General features: G+C 58.8%; 1 protein-coding gene across 1 annotated transcript; it reads left to right on the top strand.

The window, feature by feature from the left end:
* Positions 1-22,545, top strand: SRCAP (Snf2 related CREBBP activator protein). Its single transcript, XM_074814044.1, has 15 exons — positions 1-69; positions 164-343; positions 1,669-1,854; positions 3,838-4,023; positions 5,877-6,017; positions 9,862-10,054; positions 11,025-11,161; positions 11,246-11,321; positions 13,045-13,134; positions 15,819-15,914; positions 17,056-17,378; positions 17,460-17,637; positions 19,933-20,069; positions 20,175-20,344; positions 22,329-22,545. Exons 2-15 carry the CDS (start codon positions 245-247, stop codon positions 22,543-22,545), a joined length of 2,229 nt encoding a protein of 742 aa, XP_074670145.1. The 5' UTR covers positions 1-69; positions 164-244.
* Positions 22,546-22,954: the final 409 nt, after the last annotated feature.

Below are 22,954 nucleotides of genomic sequence, written 5' to 3'. Positions count from 1 at the left end.
CCCCCCCCCGCGCCACCGACACCGTGGAAGTGGAGTGTGAGGAGGAGGAGGAGGGCCCCGCGCACACAGGTGGGGTGACAGCACCCATGGGTGCTATGGGGGGGTGGGGGCCAGCACCCATGGGTGTCCCCCTCACCCCCACCCTTTTTTCCCCACCCTGCAGGCGGCTCGGCGGAGCGCAGGCTGGGCCGCCCGGGCGCCCAGGAGCTGGACGAGGGCTCGGCCCGGCGGCCGCCGGCGCAGGATGAGGCCCCCCCTTCCCAGCATGCCCTGGGGCAGGCGGGTGGCCCCGGGGCCCCCCCCCCGCCCCCCACCCCGCCCCCACCCACCGCTGCACCCCCAGGTGAGGGGATGGGGGAGGGGTGGGGGGGACACGGGACTCCCTTAAACCTCCCCATAGGCCCGGGAATTGGCGGGGGGGGTGGGGCTCAGCACCCCCAAAGTGACCCCCCCCAACCTCTATAACTCCCCCAAAGTGACCCCCCCAACCTCTATAACTCCCCCAAAGTGACCCCCCCAACCTCTATAACCCCCCCAAAGTGACCCCCCCAAAGTGACCCCCCAACCTCTATAACTCCCCCAAAGTGACCCCCCCAAAGTGACCCCCAAACCTCTGTGACCCCCCCAACCTCTATAACCCCCCAAAGTGACCCCCAAACCTCTGTGACCCCCCAGAGTGACCCCCCAACCTCTATAACCCCCCAAAGTGACCCCCCCAACCTCTGTGACCCCCCCAGAGTGACCCCCCAAACCTCTGTGACCCCCCCCAACCTCTATAACCCCCCAAAGTGACCCCCAAACCTCTGTGACCCCCCAGAGTGACCCCCCAACCTCTATAACCCCCCCAGAGTGACCCCCCAACCCTCTATAACCCCCCCAAAGTGACCCCCTCAACCTCTGTAACCCCCCCAAAGTGACCCCCCCAAACCTCTAGAACCCCCCAAAGTGACCCCCCCAAACCTCTAGAACCCCCCAAAGTGACCCCCCCAAACCTCTAGAACCCACCTACAGCCCCAGAGCCCCCCCCCCAGATTCCCCCACACCCCCCATAGGCCCCCCCAGGTTTCTGGTGACCCCCCCAAATTTCAGGTGTAGCTCCCCCCCTTCCTATAGATCCCTCAAACTCCCCCCCCCATCCCCATAGGCCCCCCCCAACTTCCCGGTGTCACCCCCAACTCCCCATAGACACCCCCAAGACTCACCCCCACCCCAATAGACCCCCCCCAAGAGTCACCTGCACCCCCATAGACACCCCCAAACTAATTTCTGTCCCCCCAAACTCCCCATAGATGCCCCAAGACTCACCCCCATCCCCCACAGACCCCCCCAAACTCCCCATAGGTGCCCCAAGACTCACCTGCACCCCCCATAGACACCCCCAAACTCACCTGCATCCCCCCAACTCCCCATAGACCCCCCCCAAGATACCAGCACCCCTATAGCCCCCCAAACTCATCCCTGCCCCCCCCCCAACCTACCCCCGCCTCCTTATAGCCCCCCCAAGATTCTGCTTTTCTCCCTATAATCCCCCCCAAACCTCATCTACGGCCCCGTTTCCCCCCCAGAGTCACCCCTCAGCCCCCCCTAACTCCCCTTGAGCCCCCCCAAAACCCAATTCTCCCCTCACGTCCCCCCTCTCTGTGTGTCTGTGTCCCCCCCCCCTCACAGCTCCCCCCGGCCAGAATGACGGGCAGCAACCCGGTGTCCCCCGCCTCCTCGGGCTCCCCCGGCAGCGTCTCGCCCCCCGCTTCCTCGCCCGCCGGCCCCCCCCGTCCCGATGGCCCCCCCGGTCCCCCGGAGCCCCCCAGCCTCTGGGACAAGACCCACGCTGAGATCGCCGAGCAGGCCAAGCATGTAAGTGCCCCCCCCCCAGGGGTGGGTTTTGGGGGGCTCAGCCCTATAGAAGCCACTGGAGAGTCTCGGGTGTTATTTTGGGGGGGGGGGGGGTTTGGGGGGCACTTGGGGACTGGCTCAGCCCTATAGTAGCCACTGGAGAGTCTCGGGTGTTATTGGGGGGGTTTGGGGGCCACTTGGGGCTGACCCAACCCTAGAGTAGCCAGTAGAGAATCTCTATGTTCATATAGAACATATTTTGGGGAAGTTTAGGGGATTTTGGGGGGTGATTAGGGTTTTGCCCAACCCTATATCAGCCACTAGAGAATCTCTGTCTTTTTATAGAAGATGTTTTGGGGGGGGGGTTAGGGGGTTTTTGGGCTGCCCCAACCCTATATCAGCCACTAGAGAATTTTTATCTTCGTACAGGACGTGATTTTGGGGATGTTTAAAGGTTTTTGGGGGGCCAGTTGGGACTGACCCAACTTTATATCAGCCACTGGAGAATCTCTGTCCTTTTATGGAAAATGTTTTTTGGGGGGGTTTGGGGTTTTTTTTGGGGGGGTGTTTCCACTTGCCCCAACCCTATATCAGCCAGCAGAGAATCTCTGTTATTTTATAGAACAGGTTTTTGGGGGGTTCAGGGTGGTTTTGGGGGTGATTTGGCCTGACACAACCCTATATCAGCCAGCAGAGAATCTCTGTTGGTTTATAGAACAGGTTTTTTGGGGGAATTTAGGGGGTTTTTGGGGGTGATTTGGGTTGACCCAAGCCTATATCAGCCGCTAGAGAATTTTTATCTTCATCTAGAACATGATTTTGGGGGTGTTTAGGGGTTTGGGGGGGGGGGCAATTGCGACTGACCCAACCCTATATCAGCCCGTGGAGAATCTCCATCATTTTATGGAACATGTTTTGGGGGGGTTTGGGGTGGTTTTGGGGGTGATTTGGGCTGACCCAACGCTATATCAGCCACCAGAGAATCTCTGTCTTTTTATAGATGTTTTTGGGGGGTTTAGGGGCTTTTTGGGGGTGAGTCTGCTTGACCTAATTCTATATCAACCATCAAAGAATCTGTTTTGTTTTATAGAACAGGTTTTTGGGGTGATTTAGAGTGGTTTTGGGGGTGATTCACACTGACCCAACCCTATATCAGCCACCGGAGAATTTTGATTGTTTTATAAAACAGGTTTTTTGGGGGGGTTCAGGGTGGTTTTGGGGGGGATTTGCGCTGACCCAACCCTATATCAGCCACCAGAGAATCTTTGTCTTTTTATAAAAGACATTTTGGGGGTGTTTAGGGTGGTTTTGGGGGTGATTTGGGCTGACCTAACCCTATATCAACCACTAGAGAATCTTTATTTTCATATAGGATGCGATTTTGGGGTGTTTAAAGGTTTTTTGGGGACCAATTGGGATTGACCCAACCCTATATCAGCCCCTGGAGAATCTCCGTCATTTTATAGAAGAGGTTTTTGGGGGGCTCAGGGTGGTTTTTAGGGTGATTTGGGCTGACCCAACCCTCTATCAGCCACCAGAGAATCTTTGTTTTTTTATAAATGATGTTTTTGGGGGCATTTAGGGGTTTTTGGGGGGTGATTCCCCTTGACCCAACCCTATATCAGCCACCAGAGAATCTCTGTTATTTTATAGAACAGGCTTTTGGGGGGGCTCAGGGTGGTTTTGGGGGTGTTTGGGTCTTGCACAACCTTGTATCAGCAACTAGAGAATCTTCATCCTCATCTAGAACATGATTTTGGGGGTGTTTAGGGGTTTTTTGGGGGGTGGCAATCAGGACTGACCCAACCCTGTATCAGCCCCTGGAGAATCTCCGTCATTTTCTAGAACAGGTTTTTGGGGGGTTCGGGGTGGTTTTGGGGGTGATTTGGGCTGACCCAACCCTCTATCAGCCCCTGGAGAATCTCTGGTCCCCCGTGGTGGGTTTTTTTTGGGGGGGTTCAGGGTGGATTTAGGGATGGGGTTAACCCCCGCCGTGCCGCGCAGGAGGCGGAGGTGGAGCACCGGGTGGCGGAGATGAAGCGCGAGGGCTTCTGGTCGTTACGGCGCTTGCCCAAGGTCCCGGAGCCGGCCCGTCCCAAGGTCCACTGGGACTATCTCTGCGAGGAGATGCAGTGGTTGGCCGCCGACTTCGCCCAGGAACGGCGCTGGAAGAGGGGCGTCGCCCGCAAGGTGGGGACCCCGCCCACGGTGGGGGGGTGGTGGGATTGGGGGGGGGACACGACTCAACCCCGTAGCCGCTGCTGGCGATCTGGGGGCATCTCCGAGGGGTTTGGAGAAGCTCTAAGCAAAGCTCAACCTCATAAAAGCCACTGGAGAAGCTCTGTTGGCATCTCCGAGGGGTTTGGAGAAGCTCTAGGCGAGGCTCAACCTCATAAAAGCCACTGGAGAAGCTCTGTTGGCATCTCAGAGTGGTTTGGAGAAGCTCTAAGCAAAGCTCAACCTCATAAAAGCCACTGGAGAAGCTCTGTTGGCATCTCAGAGGGGTTTGGAGAAGCTCTAGGTGAGGCTCAACCTCATAAAAGGCACTGGAGAAGCTCTGTTGGCATCTCCGAGTGGTTTGGAGAAGCTCTAGGCAAAGCCCAACCTCATAAAAGCCACTGGAGAAGCTCTCTTGGCATCTCCGAGGGGTTTGGAGAAGCTCTAGGCGAGGCTCAACCTCATAAAAGCCACTGGAGAAGCTCTCTTGGCATCTCCGAGGGGTTTGGAGGTGCTTTGGGCGAGGCTCAACCTTATAAAAGCCACTGGAGAACCTGTGGTGGCATCTCAGAAGGGTTTGAAGAAGTTTTGAGCAAAGCTCAACCTCATAAAAGCCATTGGAGAAGCCCTGGTGGTATCTCAGTGGGATTTGGGGGAGGCTCAATCTCCTGGAGAAGCTGTGGTGGCATCTCCAAGGGTTTTGGAGGAGCTGTAGGCAAAGCTCAGCTTTATGAAAGTCACTGGAGAAGCCCTGTTGGCATCTCCAAGGGGTTTGGAGGAGCTTTAGGCAAAGCTCAGCCTTGTAAAAGCCACTGGAGAAGCTGTGGTGGCATCTCAGAGGGGTTTGGAGAAGCTCTAGGCAAAGCTCAAGCTCATAAAAGCCACTGGAGAAGCTCTGGTGGCATCTCTGAGGGGTTTGGAGGGGCTTTGGGGGAGGCTCAACCTCTTAAAAGCCACTGGAGAAGCTCTGGTGGCATCTCTGAGAGGTTTGGAGAAGCTCTAGGCGAGGCTCAACCTCATAAAAGCCACTGGAGAAGCTCTGGTGGCATCTCTGAGAGGTTTGGAGAAGCTCTAGGCGAGGCTCAACCTCATAAAAGCCACTGGAGAAGCTCTGGTGGCATCTCCGAGGGGTTGGGATGGAGTTTGGGCGAGGTTCAACCTTCTGGAGAAGCTCTGGTGGCATCTCTGAGGGGTTTAGAGGTGCTTTGGACAAAGCTCAACCTAATAAAAGCCACTGGAGACTCCCCTCCTCCATCTTGGGCATTTGCAGGACCCCCTGTGGGTGCTCTCCCAACCCCACCCTTGGGTGCTCCCCTTAGGTGGTGGAGATGGTGGTGCCACCAAAACCACCAGCAGTAGAAGACCAAGTTTTATGGGGGGGTATCATGGGTTCCCAAGAGGTTTTGGGGTGCTGGGAGGGTTTTGGGGTGTCCCCCCCACCCATGGGTGCTCCCCCCCACCCACCCATGGGTGCCCTTCTTAGTTGGTGGAGATGGTGGTGCCACCAAGACCACCAGAAGCAGAAGAACAACCACAGCTTTTTGGGGAGTATCATGGATTCCCAAGAGGTTTTGAGGGTGCTGGGAGGGTTTTGGGGTGCTCCCCCACCCATGGGTGCTCCCCCCACCCGTGGGTGCTTCCCCCCCACCCATGGGTGCCCCCTTTTAGATGATGGTGCCACCACGACCACCATCAGTAGAAGAAAAACCAAAGTTTTTTGGGGGTATCATGGATTCCCAAGTGATTTTGGGTGCTGGGAGGGTTTTGGGGTGTCCCCCCCACCCATGGGTGCTCCCCCCCCCCCACCCATGGGTGCCCCCCCCCAGGTGGTGCGGATGGTGATGCGGCACCACGAGGAGCAGCGGCAGAAGGAGGAACGGGCCAAGCGGGAGGAACAGGCCAAGCTGCGCCGGGTGGCCGCCGCCATCGCCAAGGAGGTCAAACAATTCTGGAGCAATGTGGAGAAGGTGGGCTACCAACCCCCCACCCATGGGTGCCACCCTGCCCCACCCATGGGTGCCCCCCCACACCCCCTTGTAGCCACTCGGCAGGGTTCTGGGATCTTCTTTGGATGGGGAGGGACTGGGTGGCCAACAACCCCCATGGGTCCTGGGCAGCATGTCCCTGACACCCACTGTGGGCTATCAACCCCCACCAGGTGGCCACCACCCCCTGGGTGCTGGGCAGGGTGTACCTAGTTACCCTTGGGCCACCAATGTTTATATGTGGCTACCAGTTCTTCTTGGTGGCCACCAAGCCTCAGGCCACCCAGGGGTGCTGGGCAGGGTGTATCTAGCTATCGTTGGGCCACCAGTGTTCCTAAGCGGCTACCAGTTCTTCTCGGTGGCCACCAACGCCCAAGGCACCCATGGGTGCTGGGCAGGGTGTATCTAGCTATCGTTGGGATACCAATGTTTCTGTGTGGCTACTAGTTCTTCTCAGTGGCCACCAACGCCCAGGGCACCCGTGGGTGCTGGGCAGCGTGTATGTAGCTATCATTGGGCTACCAATGTCTGCTAGCGGCTACCAGTTCTTCTTGGTGGCCACCCAGCCTCAGGCCACCCATGGGTGCTCAGCAGGCTGTATCTAGTTACCCTTGGGCCCCTAATGTTTCTAAGTGGCTACCAGTTCTTCTCAGTGGCCACCAACGCCCAGAGCACCCTTGGGTGCTCAGCAGGGTGTATGTAGCTATCGTTGGGCTACCAATGTTTCCCAGCGGCTACCAGTTCTTCTTGGTGGCCACCAACCCTCGGGGCACTCTCACTTCTCAGCCCAGCCATCTCTGGGCTACCAACCCCCACCAGGTGGCTGGCACCCCATGGGTGCCCAATGGCACATTCCTGACTGTCTATTGGCTACCAAGTTTCTTTGTGTGGCCACCACCCTCTGGGACACCCAAAGGTGCTCAACACCACTGGGCTACCAAACCACCTCAGGTGGTTGCCACCCTCTTTGTGGCACCCATGGGTGCACAACACCCCATACCCAATCACCGTGGGCTACCAACCTCCCTTAGATGGCCACCACCCAAGGGTTATTGGCACCCCATGACCTTGGGCTACCAAAACCTTTGGGTGGCCACCCACCCCAGGAGCACCCAGGGGTGCCCAGTCTCCTGTCGCTGCTGGGCTACCAAATCCACTTTCCTGGCCACCACCCATTGGGTGTCCCCACACCCAGTCTTCTAGCCTGGTCATTCATTGGGCTACCACCCCTTGCTGAGTGGCTACTAACTCCTGGGGTACCCGAGAGTGCCCAGCACCACATCCCCAACCCCCCACTGGGCTACCAAACTGCCTTGGGTGGCCACCACCCCCGGGAGACCCAAGGGTGCTCAGCACAGCATTGCCAACCCCCACTGGGCTACCAAGCTCTCTTGGGTGGCCACCATCACCCTTGGCAGCCATTTTGTCCTGCTGTTCTAGCGCTGCAGCACGTGGCTGGTGGGTGGCCATGGTGGTCATTGAGTGGCTAGTGGGTGCTCTCAGTGGCTAGTTGGTGACCTCAGTAGCTGTTGGGTGGCCATTGGTCCCTTATGGTGGCCCATGGGCACCTGTTAGGCTCCACGGTGGCCAGTGGACACTTCAGATGGCTGGTGGTCACCTGCAGTGGCCCAATGGTTGCCCATGATGATCATTGAGTGGCCAAAATGTCTATTGGGTGGCCATGGTGGCTCTTGGGTAGGCAGTAGCCACCCATGCTGGCCAGTAAGTGGCCAGTGGTTGCTTGTGGTGGCCATTAGGTGCTCGTTGGATGCCCATGCTGCCCTGGGGTCATCTGTTGCGTGGTTACGGTGGCCACTGGGCACCCGTTCGTTGCCCTTGATGACCACTCAGTGGCTACTGCGTGCCTGTGGTGGCTATTGGTTGCTCATGCTGCCTGCTGGTTGCCCATGGTGGCTATTGGATGGCCATTGGTTGCCCACAGTGGCTGTTGGATGGCTTTTGGTTGCCCATGGTGGCTTTTGGTTGGCTGTTGGTCATCCCTGGTAGCCGTTGGGTGGTAGTTGGTTGCCTGTGGTGGCTGTTGGTTGCCCACAATAGCCGTTGGGTGGTGGTTTTGCCCATGGTGGCCATTGGGTGGCCGTTGAGTGGCCATTGGTCACCCATGGTGGCCGTTGGGTGGCCACTGGTGACCCACGGCCACTGGGTGGCTGTTGGTCGTGTGTGTTGGCTGTTGGTTGCTCATGGTGACAATTGGTGACCTGAGGTGGCCATTGGGTGGCCAGTGGTTACCCACAGTGGCCGTTGGTTGCCCGTGGTGGCCGTTGGGTGGCCATTGATGACCGGTGGTGGCCATTGGGTGGCTCTTGGTCATCTGTGTTGGCCATTGGTTGCCCATGGTGGCTTTTGGGTGGCCATTGGTCATCCATGGTGGCCGTTGGTCGCCCATGGTAGCCATTGGGTGGTAGTTGGTCACCGATGGTGGCTGTTGGGTGGCCACTGGTTGCATGTGGTGGCCATTGAGTGGCCACTGGTGATGCAAGGTGGCCGCTAGGTAGATGTTAGTGACCTGTGGTGGCCATTAGATGATGTTTGGTGGCCACTGGTGACCCGAGGTTGACGATAGAGACCCATGGTGGCTGTTGGTGACCCGAGGTGGCCACTGGGTGGCTGTTAGGGACCCATGGTGGCCATTGGATGACATTGGGTGGCCACTGGTGACCCAAGGTGGCTGTTGGATGATGCTGGGTGGCTGCTGGTGACCCAAGGTGGCTGTTGGGTGACTGTTAGTGACCCGTGGTGGCTGTTGGATGACCTTGGGTGGCCGCTAGTGACCCCTGGTGGCCATTCGATGACACTGGGTGACCGCTAGTGACCTGACCTGAGGTGGCTGTTGCATGGCTGTTGGTGACCCATGGCAGCTATTAGATGATATTTGGTGGCCACTGGTGACCCGAGGTGGCCCTTGGTGGCTGTTAGTGCCCCTGTGTTGACCTTTGGATGACATTTGGTGGCCACCGGTGACCCGAGGTGGTTATTAATGACCTGTGGTGGCCATTAGATGACGTTGGGTGGCCACTGGTGACCTGAGGTGGCTGTTGGGTGGCTGTTAGCGACCCATGGTGGCTATTAGATGACGTTTGGTGGCCACTGGTGACCCAAGGTGGCTGTTGGGTGGCTGTTAGTGACCTGTGGTGCTTGTTAGATGACGTTTGGTGGCCACTGGTGACCCAAAGTGGCTGTTAGTGACCCGTGGTGGCCGTTGGATGACCTTCGGTGGCCGCTAGTGACCCGAGGTGGCTGTTGGGTGGCTGTTGGTGATCCAGGGTGGCTATTAGATGACATTGGGTGGCCACTGGTGACCCAAGGTGGCTGTTGGGTGGCTGTTAGTGACCCCTGGTGGCCGTTGGATGACATTGGGTGGCAGCTAGTGACCCAAGGTGGCCATCAGATGATATTGGGTGGCCAGTGGTGACCCAAGGTAGCTGTCGGGTGGCTGTTAGTGACCTTTGGTGGCTGTTAGATAATGTTTGGTGGCCACTGGTGACCCCAGGTGGCTGTTGGGTGGCTGTTGGTGACCTGAAGTGGCTATTAAATGACATTTGGTGGCCACTGGTGACTCGGGCTGTTTGTTGGGTGGCTGTTGGTGACCCAAAGTGGCTATTAAATGACATTTGGTGGCCACTGGTGACTCAGGCTGTTTGTTGGGTGGCTGTTAGTGCCCTGTGTTGACCCTTGGATGACGTTTGGTGGCCACTGGTGACCCGAGGTGCTTGTTAATGACCCGTGGTGGCCCTTGGATGACGTCAGGTGGCCATTGGCCACCCGAGGTGGCCCCTGGGTGCTGAGGCGCGGTGGTGGCCCGCAGGTGGTGCAGTTCAAGCAGCAGTCGCGCCTGGAGGAGAAGCGGAAGAAGGCCCTGGACCTGCAGCTCGATTTCATCGTGGGCCAGACCGAGAAGTACTCGGACCTGCTGAGCCGCAGCCTCAACGCCCCCCGCGCCCCACCCGGGGCCCCCCGCCGGGGCCCCCCAGCCCCCCACTCCCACCTCGCCCCCCAAGGTGGGTCCCATCACCGTGGGTGGGGAGCACCCAGGGGGTAGTTGGGGACGCTGGGGAAGGGGAAAGAGAGGGGCATTGAGATAGGGTGGGGGCAAGGGGTTGGGAGCACCCATGGGTGCTGGGCAGGGGAGAAGGGGTTGGGAGCACCCATGGGTGCTGGGGAGGGGAAAAGGGGTTGGGAGCACCCATGGGTGCTGGAGAGGGGATGGGGACACCCAGAGAGGGTGGGGATGAGGGACACGGGCAACCCATGGATGCTGGGGAGGGGAGAAGGGTTTAGGGGCACCCATGGGTGTTGGGGAGCGGAGAAGGGGTTGGGAGCACCCATGAGTGCTGGAGAGAAGATGGGGGCACCTAAAGAGGGTGGGCATGAGGGACAGGGCAACCCATGGGTGCTGGGGAGGGGAGAAGGGGTTGGGGGCACCCGTGGGTGCTGGATAGGGTACAGAGACACCCAGACAGGGTGAGGATGAGGGACAGGGGCACCCATGGGTGCTGGGGAGGGGAGAAAGGGTTGGGGGCATCCATGGGTGCTGGGGAGGGGATGGGGACACCCAGAGAGGGTGGGGACGAGGGACAGGCCCACCCATGGGTGCTGGGGAGGGGCCGAGGGGATGGGGACACTCAGAGAGGGTGGGGATGAGAGACAGGGGCACCCATGGGTGCTGAGGAGGGGACGAGGACACCCAAAGAGAGTGGGGACAAGAGGGACAGGCTTACTCATGGATGCTGGGGAGGGGCCAAGGGGTTGGGAGCACCCATGGGTGCTGGAGAGGGAACAGGGACACCCAGACAGGATGGGGACAGGAGGACGGAGGCATCTGGAGGGAACAAGGGGCACCCAGGGCCACCCCTGGGTGCCGGAGAGGTGACAAGAACCTCACCACATCCCCAAGGACGGTGATGGAGGGTGTCTGGGTGCCACCCATGGGTGCTGACCCCCACCCCCCTTTTTTTTCTGCCACCGCAGACGGGGACATGGAGCCGCTGGACGAGGACGTCGCCGAGGGTCCCCCCCACCCCGAGGCGCGTCACCGCGAGCTGGAGCTGCTCAAGAGGGAGGGGGAGCTGCCCCTGGAGGAGCTGCTGGGCTCCCTGCCCCCCCAGGTACCCCCCCACCCTGCCCCCCACCTTGGGGACCCCCATGGGACACCCCTCGCTCACCCCCGTGTCCCCCCGCCCCTCCCCCAGGCGCTGCTGCGGAGGAACAAGCGGCCTTGGGAGCCCCGCGAGGAGGACGAGGAGTTCGCGGCCGAAGAGGAGGAGGGTGAGGACGTGGGGGGGTGTCACCTGTCCTTGGGGCGCTGTCACCCGTCCCTGGGGGTCTGTCACCCATTTCTGGGGTTCTGTCACCCATCCTTGAGGGTCTGTCACCTGTCCTCGGGGGGGTGTCACCTGTTCTTGGGGGCTGTCACCCATTTCTGGGGCTCCGTCACCCATCCTTGGGGTCTGTCACCCATTTCTGGGGTTCTGTCACCCATTCTTGGGGTCTGTCACCTGTCCTTGGGGTCTGTCACCCATCCTTGAAGGCTTGTCACCTGCCCTCGGGGGGCTGTCACCCATCCTTGGGGTCTGTTCACATTTCTGGGGTTCTGTCACCCATTCTTGAGGTCTGTCACCCATCCTTGTGGTCTTGTGTCACCCATTTCTGGAGCTCTGTCACCCATCCTTGAGGGTCTGTCACCTGTCCTTGGGGTCTGTCACCCATCCTTGAGGGTCTGTCACCCGTCCTCAGGGGGTTGTCACCCGTCCTTGGGGTCTGTCACCCATTTCTGGGGGTCTGTCACCTGTTCTTGGGGTCTGTCACCCATTTCTGAGGATCTGTCACCCATCCTTGGGCTTTGTCACCCATTTCTGGGGTTCTGTCACCCATCCTCAGGGGGCTGTCACTCATCCTTGAGGGTCTGTCACCCGTCCTTGTGGTCTGTCACCTGTCCTTGTGGTCTTGTGTCACCCATTTCTGGGGCTCTTGTCACCCATTTCTGGGCTCTTGTCACCCATTTCTGGGGCTCTGTCACCCTCTTTTGGGTCTCTGTTACCCATCCTTGGCATCTATCATCCATTTCTAAGGATCTGTCACCCATCTTTGGGCCCTGTCACCCATTTCTGGGGGTCTGTCACCCATCCTTGGGGGACTGTCACCCTTTTCTGAGTCTCTGTCACCCATCCTTGGGGCTCTGTCACCCATCCTTGGGGGACTGTCACCCTTTTCTGAGTCTCTGTCACCCATCCTTGGCATCTGTCACCATTTCTGGGGCTCTTGTCACCCATCTTTGGGGCCTGTCACCCATTTCTGGGGGCCTGTCACCCATCCTTGGGATCTGTCACCCTTTTCTGGGTCTCTGTGACCCAGCCTTGGGGTCTGTCACCCTTTTCTAGTGCTCTGTCACCCATCCCCAGGGGGCTGTAGCCCGTCTTCGGCCTCTGTCACCCATTTGTGGGCGTCTGTCACCTGTTCTTAGAGTCTATCACCCATTTGGTAGAGTTTGTCACCCCTTCTTGGGCTTTGTCACCCATTTCTGGGGGCTGCCACCCATCCTTGCAGTCTGTCACCCATCTTTGGATCTGTGTCACCCATTTCTGGGAGCCTGTCACCCATCCTTGGGGTCTGTCACCCTTTTCTGGGTCTCTGTCACTCATCTTTGGGGCCTGTCACCCATTTCTGGGGCTCTGTCACCCATCTTTGGGGTCTGTCACCCATCCCCAGGGGGCTGTAGCTGGTCTTTGGCCCCTGTCGCCCATTGTGGGCATCTGTCACCTGTTCTTGGGGTCTGTCACCCATTTGAGAGAGTTTGTCACCCCTTCGTGGGCTCTGTCACCCATCCTTGGGGTCTGTCACCCCTCCTGGGGCTCTGTCACCTGTTGGGGACATTGTCACCCTGCTGGGTCTCCTGGGATGGGTGCTCCGGGGCTTGGGGACGATGTCACCCCCTCCGGGGGTGATGTCACCCCCCCACCCATGCACGGTGTCACCCGCTGGGTCCCCACAGGCGAGGATGAGGAGGAGACAATCGCGGCGCAGGAGCGGCTGGAGGGAGACGTCGACCACAAGCAGGAGCTGGACGACCTGGCCCGTGAGGGTGAGTGCAGCACCCATGGGTGCCCCCCGCCCCAGCACCCACACAGGCCTCTGGGGTTGGGGACATGGGGCGCGGGGACACGTGTGCGCAGGGACATGCATGTGGGGATGTGGGGGCGTGTGTGTAGGGACAGACATGTATGTGTGGGAACACGTGTGTGGGGGTGTGGGGGACATGCATGTGTAGGGACAGACACATATGTGCAGGGACATGCGTGTGGGGACATGGGGATGCATGTGAAGGGACAGACGTGTGGGGACACGTGTGTGGGGAGCTGTGGACACACGTGTGTGCAGGGACGGGGGTGTGTGTGGACACGCGTATGGGGATGTGAGGGACACGCGGGCGTAGGAACACAGACATGTACGTGGAGGGACACACGTGTGGGACGTGGGACACGTATGTGCAGGGACATGCGTGTAGGGACACGGGGACGCATGTGTGTAGGGACGGGCATGTATGTGCAGGGACGTGTGTGGGGACAGGGACACGTGTGAAGGGACAGACATGTATACGTGGGAACACACGTGTGGGAATGTGGGGGACACTCGTGTGGGGACATGTATGTGCAGGGACACGTGTGGGCATGTGAGGGTCACATGTATGTGCAGGGACATGCGTGTGGGGGACACGTTTGTGTAGGGACAGACACGTATGTGCAGGGACATGTGTGGGGACATGGGGGACGTGTGTAGGGACAGACATGTATGTGCAGGGACACACATGTAGAGCTGAAAACGTGTGAAGGGACAGGGGGACTTGTGTGCAAGGACACGTGTGGATATGGGGGACACGTGTGTGCAGGGACAGACATGTTTGTGCAGGGACACATGTGTGGACTTGGAAACGTGTGTGAATGGGCATGGGACGTGTGTGGACATGGGGACATGCATGTGCAGGGACACGTGTGTGCACACAATGGACACGTGTGCAGGGACAGAAGCACGTATGTGCAAGGACATGTGGGTGGACCTGGAATCGCATGTGTGAAGGGACCTGGGGGACACGTGTGTGCAAGGACACGTGTGTGGACATGGGGACATGCATGTGCAGGGTCATGTGTGTGCACATGATGGACACGCATGTGTGGGGACAGAGACATGTGTATGCAGGGACATATATGTGGAGCCAAAACCACACATGTTAAGGCACATGGGGATGTGTGTGTGCAAGGACACGTGTGGACATGAAGACATATGTGGAGGGACATAGGGATGTGTGTGCAGGGACACGTGTGGATTTGATGGACATGTGTGTAGGAACAGACATATATGTGTAGGGATAGATATGTGGATCTAGAAACGTGTGTGTGAAGGGATCTGGGGAACACGTGTGTGAAAGGAGATATCTGTGCATATGGGGGACATGCATGTGCAGAGACATGTATGTGCAGGGACATGCGTGTGGACCTGGAAACACGTGTGTGAAGGGACATGGGGGACATGTGTGTGCAGGGACATGTGTGGACACGGGGACACGTGTGTGCAGGGACAGAGACATGTATGTACAGGGGTACATATGTGGACCTGGAAACATGTGTGAAAGGACATGGGGATGTGTGTGTGCAGGGACACGTGGATCTGATGGACACGTGTGCAGGGACACAGGCATGTATGTACAGAGACACACATGTGGACCTGGAAACACACATGTGAAGGGATATGGGGGACACGTGTGTGCAGGGACGTGTGGGGGGGCATGATGGACGTGTGTGCACATGATGGATATGTGTGTGCACAGACGTGTATTTGCAGGGACACGTGTGGACCTGGAAACATGCATGTGAAGGGATTTAGGGAACGTATGTGCAAGGACACGTGTGTCAACATGATAGGCATGCGTGTGCAGGGGCAGAGACGTGAATGTGCAGGGACACGCGTGTGGACCTAGAAACACGCATGTGAAGGGACACGTGACATGTGCAGGGACATGTGTACATATGGGGACACGTGTGAACATGATAGACGTGTGCAGTGACAGGCATGTATGTGCAGGCACACATGTGTGGACTTGGAAACACGTGTACAGGAACAGGGGGGCGTGTGAGTGCAGGGACATGTGCACGTGATGGACACGTGTGTGCAGGGACAGACGTACATGTACAGGGACACACGTGTGGACTTGGAAACACACACGTGAAGGGACATGGGGACATGCGTGCAAGGACGTGTGTGTGGAGATAGGGACATGCTTGTGCAGGGACACGTGCATGTGATGGACACACGTGTGCAGGGACATGGTGACATGAGTGGGTGGGAACATGGGAACACATGTCCAAGGACATGAGAACACGTGTGTGGAAAAACACAGGGACATGTGCGTGTTGGGATATGAGGGGACACAAGAACACGTGTGAGGACACGGGAACATTTATGTGGAGGAGCGTGGGCACGCGTGTGCGAGGACATGGGGGACACGCGCGTGCAGTGACGTGGGGGTGAGCGTGTGGAGACGTGGAGGCACATGTGTTCCAGAACATATGTGTGCAGGGACATGGGGACACGCGTGTGCCAGGGCATAGCGACACGTGTGTGCGGAGACACAAAGGCACACGTGTGCGAGGACAGGGACACACGCGTGTGCGGGGAGTCGGGGCCACCCGTGTGTGCAGGCAGGGGGATGCCCCCATCCTACGTGTTCTAAGCATGTTTTAAGCATGTTCTAAGCGTGTTCATGTCCTATAGGGGCGCTGCCGATGGAGGAGCTGCTGCAAAAATACGCCGGTGCCTTCGCCGACTCCGACTGCGACTCCCCGCCCGGCGCCAGCAGCACCCGCTCGGGTAGGGGCACCCATGGGTGCTGGGTGGGGGGGTGGGGGCCCCCCTGGGCGCTATAGGGTCACCCCGGGTGCTCTCCTCTCTTCTGATGTTGTAGAACCATCTGTGGGTGCTATAGGGTGTCCCTGGGTGCTGCGGGGCTATTTCTGGGTGTCATAGGGGCACCCATGGGTGCTATAGGGGTGTCCCAGAGTGCTGTAAAGCCTCATTGAGTGCTATAGGGTCATTCTTAGGTGCTGTAGGGCCACCCTTGGGTCCTAGAGATCCCCTGTGAGCATCATTGGGTCACCCATGGGTGCTATAGGGTCACCCACGGGTCCTAGAGACCCCCTGTGGGAGTCACCGGATGACCCATGGGTGCTCTAGGGCCACCCTTGGTTCCTGTAGAGCCCTGCTCAGGTGCCATAGGGTCACCTATGGGTGCTGTAGGGTCACCTGTGGGTGCTCTGCAGCCTCCCCAGTGTTACAGAACCATCTGTGGGTGCTCTGGGGCCATCTCTGGGTGTCGTAGGGGCACCCATGGGTGCTATAGCGGTGTCCCCGGGAGTTGTAGAGCCTCGTTGGGTGCTATAGAGTCATTCTTGGGTGCTGTAGGGTCACCCCTGGGTCCTAGAGATCCCCTGTGAGCGTCATTGGGTCACCCATGGGTGCTATAGGGCCACCCATGGGTGTCATTGGGTCACCTATGGGTGCTACAGGGCCACCCTTGGCTCCTATGGAGCCCTACTCAGGTGCCATAAGGTCACCCATGGGTGTCATTGGGTCACCTATGGGTGCTATAGAGTCACCTCTGGGTCCTAGAGAGCCCTACCCAGGTGCCGTAGGGTCACCCATGGGTGTCATTGGGTCACCTATGGGTGCTACAGGGCCACCCTTGGCTCCTATAGAGCCATACTCAGGTGCCATAGGGTCACCCATGGGTGTCATTGGCTCATCTATGGGTGCTGTAGGATCACCCCTGGGTCCTAGAGAGCCCTACCCAGGTGCCATAGGGTCATCCGTGGGTGCCGTTGGGTCACGTATGGGTGCTATAGAGTCACCCCTGGGTCCTAGAGACCACCCCTCAGTTACCATAGGGCCACCCACGGGTGCTGCCACTGGCCCCGCCCCCAGCACCCACCTATCCCCCCCCTCCGCCTTCCAGACTCGCCGGCGGCCGAGAGCGATGACGAGGAGGAGGAGGAGGAAGAAGACGAGGAAGAAGACGAAGAAGACGAGGAGGAAGAAGAAGAAGAAGAAGAAGAGGAGGAAGAAGAAGAAGAAGAAGAGCAGGAGGAGACCGAGGCGGGTGCCCCCGCCCCTGAGGACCCCTCCCCCCCACCAGGCACCCAAGAGCACCCAGGGGGACCCCCGCCAGCGGCCCCCCCACCCCCCTCGGCCGCCCCCACCCCCAAGAAGGAGATCACCGACATCGCCGCCGCCGCCGAGAGCCTCCAACCCAAGGGCTACACCTTGGCCACCACCCAAGTAATCCCTTCCCCTTATTCCTCCCCAGCACCCATGGGTGCTACCGGGAGGGGATCACCCACTTTTACACCCTTGTTTTAGGTGAAGACACCCATCCCTCACCTGCTGCGGGGCACCCTCCGGGAGTACCAGCACATCGGCCTCGATTGGTTGGTCACCATGTACGAGAAGAAACTCAACGGCATCTTGGCCGACGAGATGGGTTTGGGCAAGACCATCCAAACCATCTCCCTCCTGGCCCACCTCGCCTGCGAGAAGGGTGAGGGGTGCCCCCCACCCAACACCCACCCCACCCCGGGGTGACCCTGCTCTCTGTTGGGGCCTTGGGAGGTGTTTGGGCACCTGTGGGTGCTCTGGGGTCTTGGTAGGGTCTTTAGATCTTATGTACGTAGTTCTTGGGGGCTGTGGGGTCTTTGTAGGGTCTTTAGGGCTCTTCTGAGCACCCTTGGGTGCTGTAGAGTGTTTGTACAGTCTTCAGATCTTATCTGAGCACCCTTGGGTGCTCTGGGGTCTTTGTAGAGTCCTGAGGGTGCATTTGAGCACCCTTGGGTGCTCTGGGGTCTTAATAGGCTCTCTAGGGCTGCTCTGAGCACCCTTGGGTGCTCTGGGGTCTTTGTGGGGTCTTTAGGGCTCTTCTGAGCACCCTTGGGTGCTGTAGGGTCTTTAGGACCCATCTGGGCACCCTTGGGTGCTGTAGAGTGTTTGTACAGTCTTCAGATCTTATCTGAGCACCCTTGGATGCTCTGGGGTCTTAGTAGGCTCTCTAGGGCTGCTCTGAGCACCCTTGGGTGCTGTGGGGTCTTTGTAGGGTCTTTAGGACCCATCTGAGCACCCTTGGGTGCTGTAGGGTCTTGGTAGGGTCTTTAGATCTTATCTACATTGTTCTTGGGGGCTGTAGGTTCTTTGTAGCATCTCGAGGGCTCCTCTGAGCACCCTTGGGTGCTGTGGGATTTTTGTAGAGTCTTTAGGACCCATCTGAACACCGTTGGGTGCTCTTGGGTCTTGATACGGTCTTTAGGACCCATCTGAGCACCCTTGGGTTCTCTGGGGTCTTTGTAGGGTCTTTAGGGCCCATCTGAGCACCCTTGGGTGCTGTGGGGTCTTTGTAGGGTCTTTGAGGCCCATCTGAGCACCCTTGGGTGCTGTGGGGTCTTTGTAGGGTCTTTAGGGCCCATATGAGCACCCTTGGGTGCTGTGGTTTTTTTTGTAGGGTCTTTAGATCTTCTCTATATTGTTCTTGGGTGATGTGGGGTCTTTTGGATCTATCTGAGCACCCTTGGGTGCTCTGGGGTCTTTGTAGAGACTTTAGGGCCAGTATGAGCACCCTTGGGTGATGTGGGGTCTTTGTAGGGTCTTTAGATCTCATCTACGTTGTTCTTGGGTGCTGTAGAGTCTTTTGGGTGCATCTGAGCATACTTGGGTGCTGTGAAGTCTTTGTAGGGTCTTGAAAGCCCATCTGAGCACCCTTAGGTGCTGTAGGCTCCTTGTAGAATCTGTAGGTCCCCATGAGCTCCCTGAGCACCCATGGGTGCTGTAGGTTTCTTGTAGAATCTGTACGTCCCCATCTGTTCCCCGAGCACCCATGGGTGCTGTAGGCTCCTCATAGAGCCTGTATGTTCTCATGAACTTCTCTGAATTATCTGTAGGTGCTACAGACTTATTGTAGCTTCTGTAGGTCCCCTTGAGCTCCCCGAGCACCCATGGGTGCTGTATGGTCTGTAGCTCCCCATGGGTTCCCTGAGCACCTATGGGTGCTGTAGGCTCCTTATAGAGTTTGTAGGTCTCTATGAGTTCTTTAAGTACCCATGGGTGCTATAGGCTCTATGTAGGCTCTATATAGGCTCTGTAGGTCCTCATGGGCTCCTTGAGCACCCATGGGTGCTGCAGGCTCCTTATAGGTTCTGTAGGTCCTCATGGGCTCCTTGAGCACCCATGGGTGCTGTAGCGTCCTTATAGAGTCTGTAGGTCTCCGTGAGCTCCTTAAGCACTCTTGGGTGCTGTAGGCTCCTTATAGGCTCTGTAGGTCCTCATGGATGCCCTGGGCACCCATGGATGCTGTAGGCTCTCTCTATCATTTATAGATACCTATGGGTTCTGTGAGCACCCTTGGGTACTGTAGGCTCCTTATAGACTCTGTAGGTCCTCATGGGCTTCTTGAGCACCCATGGGTGCTGTAGGCACCTTATAGGCTTTGTAGGTCCTCATGGGCTCCTTGAGCACCCATGGGTGCTGTAGGCTCCTTATAGGCTCTGTAGGTCCTCATGGGTGGCTTGGGCACCTTTGGGTACTGTAGGCTCCTTATAGGCTCTGTAGGTCCTCGTGGGCTCCCCGAGCACCCATGGGTGCTGTAGGCTCCCCAGAGCACCTGTAAGTTCTCATGAACTTGTCTAAATACCTGCGTGTGCTGTAGATTTCTTGTAGAACCTGTAGGTCCCCCTGAGCTCCTCGAACACCCATGGGTGCTGTATGGTCTGTAGCTCCCCGTGGGTTCCCTGAGCACCCATGGGTGCTCCCCCCCGCCTCCTCCTCCTGACGCCGCCCCCCCTCCCCGCAGGCAGCTGGGGCCCCCACCTCATCATCGTGCCCACCAGCGTGATGCTCAACTGGGAGATGGAGCTCAAGCGCTGGTGCCCCAGTTTCAAGATCCTCACCTACTACGGGGCGCAGAAGGAGCGGCGGCTGAAGCGGCAGGTGAACCCCAATCCCCCAGGGAGGGTTTTGGGGGGTCTCCTGACCCCACCCTGACCCTCCTTGGGCTCCCCCCCCACCCCCCCCCCCACCCTGACCCCCACCCAGGGCTGGACCAAACCCAACGCCTTCCACGTCTGCATCACCTCCTACAAGTTGGTCCTCCAGGACCATCAAGCTTTTCGCCGGAAAAACTGGAAGTACCTGATTCTGGATGAGGCCCAGAACATCAAAAACTTCAAATCCCAACGTTGGCAGTCGCTCCTCAACTTCAACAGGTCCGGGGGAGGGTGGGTGGGGGGCACCCATGGGTGCTATGGGGTGCTGCAAGGGGCTGGGGGACACCTTGGGGTGCTGGGGAAGGCGGGTATGTTGGCAAAGACCTGCGGTGCTGAGGTGGTTGGGGCACCCTGAGAAGGTGGGGAGCACCCTGGGGATATTTGGGGGCACCCATGGGTGCTATGGGGCACCCCAAGGGGCTGGGGGACACCTTGGGGTGCTCAGGGAGGTGGGTGTGTTGGCAAAGACTTGTGCTGAGGTTGTTGGGGTACTGTGGGGATGTTGGGGGGCACCCTGAAGAAGGTGGGGAACACTTGGGGGGCACCCATGGGTGCTATGGGGCACCCCAAGGGGCTGGGGGACACCCTAAGGGGCTGGGGGACACTTCGGGGTGCTCAGAGAGGCAGGTGTGTTGACAAAGACTTGGGGCGCTGAGGTGGTTGGGGCACTGTGAGGATGTTGGGGGGTACCCTGAGAAGGGGGTGAGCACCTCAAAAAGATGGGGAGCACCCTGGCGATGTTGGGGGGCACCCATGGGTGCTACGGGGCACCCCAAGGGGCTGGGGGACACCTTGGGGTGCTGGAGAAGGCGGGTGGGTTGGTAAAGACTTAGGGTGCTGAGGTTGTTGGGGCACTGTGGGGATTTTGGGGAGCACCCTGAGAAGGTGGGGAGCACCCTGGGGATGTTTGGGGGCACCCATGGGTGTTCAGTAGCTGCTTGGAGGTACCTGTGGGTGCACTGTAGCCCCCTGGGGAGCACCCACGAGTCTCGGTAGCTGCCTGGGGTTACCTTGTAGCTGCCTGGGGTTCAACCCTGGGTGCTCAGTAGCTGCATAGGGGTTACCTGTGGGTGCTCTATAGCTGACTGGGGAGCACCCATGTGTGCTCAGTAGCTGCCTAGGGTACCCTGTAGCTGCCTGGGGGCACCCATAGGTGCTCAGTAGCTGCCTGGGGTGCCCTGTAGCTGTTCAAGGACACCCATGGGTGCTCGGTAGCTTCCTGGGGCTACTTGCGGGTGCTCTGTAGCCCCCTGGGGTCCACCCACAGGTGCTCGGTAGCTGCCTGGGGACACCCATGGGTGCTCAGTAGCTGCCTGGGGGTACCTGTGGGTGCCCTGTAGCTGCCTGGGGGCACCCATGGGTGCTCAGTAGCTGCCTGGGGTGCTCTGGAGCCCCCTGGGGAGCACCCCTGGGTGTGCTGTAGTTCCCTGAGGGTCCTCTGTAACCGTCTCAGGAGCACCCATGGGTGCTCAGTAGCTGCCTGGGGTGCTCGGTAGCTGCCTGGGGGCACCCCTGGGTACTTGATAGCTGCCTGGGAGTGTCCTGTAGCCGCCTGAGAGTACCCATAGGTGCTCTGAAGCTGCCTGGGGTGCCCTGTAGTTGTTCAGGGGCACCCATGGGTGCTCAGTAGTTCCCTGGGGGCACCTATGGGTGCTTAGTAGCTACCTGGGATGCCCTGTAGCTGTTCAGGGGCATGCCTGGGTGCTCCGTAGCTGCCTGGGGATGCCCTGTAGCTGCCTGGGGGCACCCATGGGTGCTCAGTAGCTGCCTGAGGTGCTCTGGAGCCCCCTGGGGAGCACCCCTGGGTGTGCTGTAGTTCCCTGAGGGTCCTCTGTAACCATCTCAGGAGCACCCATGGGTGCTCAGTAGCTGCCTGGGGTGCTCGGTAGCTGCCTGGGGGCACCCATGGGTACTTGGTAGCTGTCTGGGAGTCTCTTGTAGCTGCCTGGGGGCACCCATGGGTGCTCAGTAGCTGCCTGGGATACCCTGTAGCTGCCTGGGGGTACCTGGAGGTGTCCTGTAGCTGCCTGGAGGCACCCATGGGTGCTCAGTAGCTGCCTGGGGGTACCTGTAGGTGCTCTGTAGCCCCCCTTGGAGCACCCTCGGTTGCTCCATACTTCTCTGAGGGTTCTCTCTAACTCCCTGGGGGGGTGGGGGGGCATCCATGGGTGCTGGGTCACTGATGGGTGCTCCCTCCCCACAGCCAGCGGCGGCTGTTGCTGACGGGGACGCCGCTGCAGAACAGCCTGATGGAGCTGTGGTCCCTCATGCACTTCCTGATGCCCCGCGTCTTCCAGTCCCACCGGGAATTCAAGGAGTGGTTCTCCAACCCCCTCACCGGCATGATCGAGGGCAGCCAGGAGTACAACGAGAGCCTCGTCAAGCGCCTCCATAAGGTGGGGGGGGACCCCAAAATTTAGGGGGTGTGGGGTGTGGGGGAGAGTGGAGGCTTGGTTTGGGGTGGAGCTGGGTGGGGGGTGGCCCTGGGTTGTTGGGTGGGAAATGCTGGTGTGGGGGAAGGTGTTCGGGGTGACACGTGGTTTAGGGTGGAGGTGTCTTTGTTTTGGGGTGTAGCTCAGTGGGGGTGACCCTTCTGTTGGGGTGTAGCTGGGTGGGGGTGTCTTTGTTTTGGGTGGAGCTGGGTGTGGGAATCCCCATTTTGGGGTGTAGGTGAGTGGGGGTAAATCTTTCTTCGGGGTGTAGGTGGGTGTGGGTGTCTATTTTGGGGTGTAGCTGGGTGTGGGTGTCTTTGTTTTGGGGTGTAGCTAAGCGGGGGTGACCCTTTTGTTGAGGTGTAGCTGGGTGGGGGTGTCTTTGTTTTGGGGTGTA

This window comes from Strix aluco, unplaced genomic scaffold (genome assembly GCF_031877795.1).
Source record: "Strix aluco isolate bStrAlu1 unplaced genomic scaffold, bStrAlu1.hap1 HAP1_SCAFFOLD_191, whole genome shotgun sequence".
NCBI classification, from domain to species: domain Eukaryota; kingdom Metazoa; phylum Chordata; class Aves; order Strigiformes; family Strigidae; genus Strix; species Strix aluco.
Note: the sequence above shows the minus strand (reverse complement) of the source record. Positions and strands in the feature narration are given on the sequence as shown.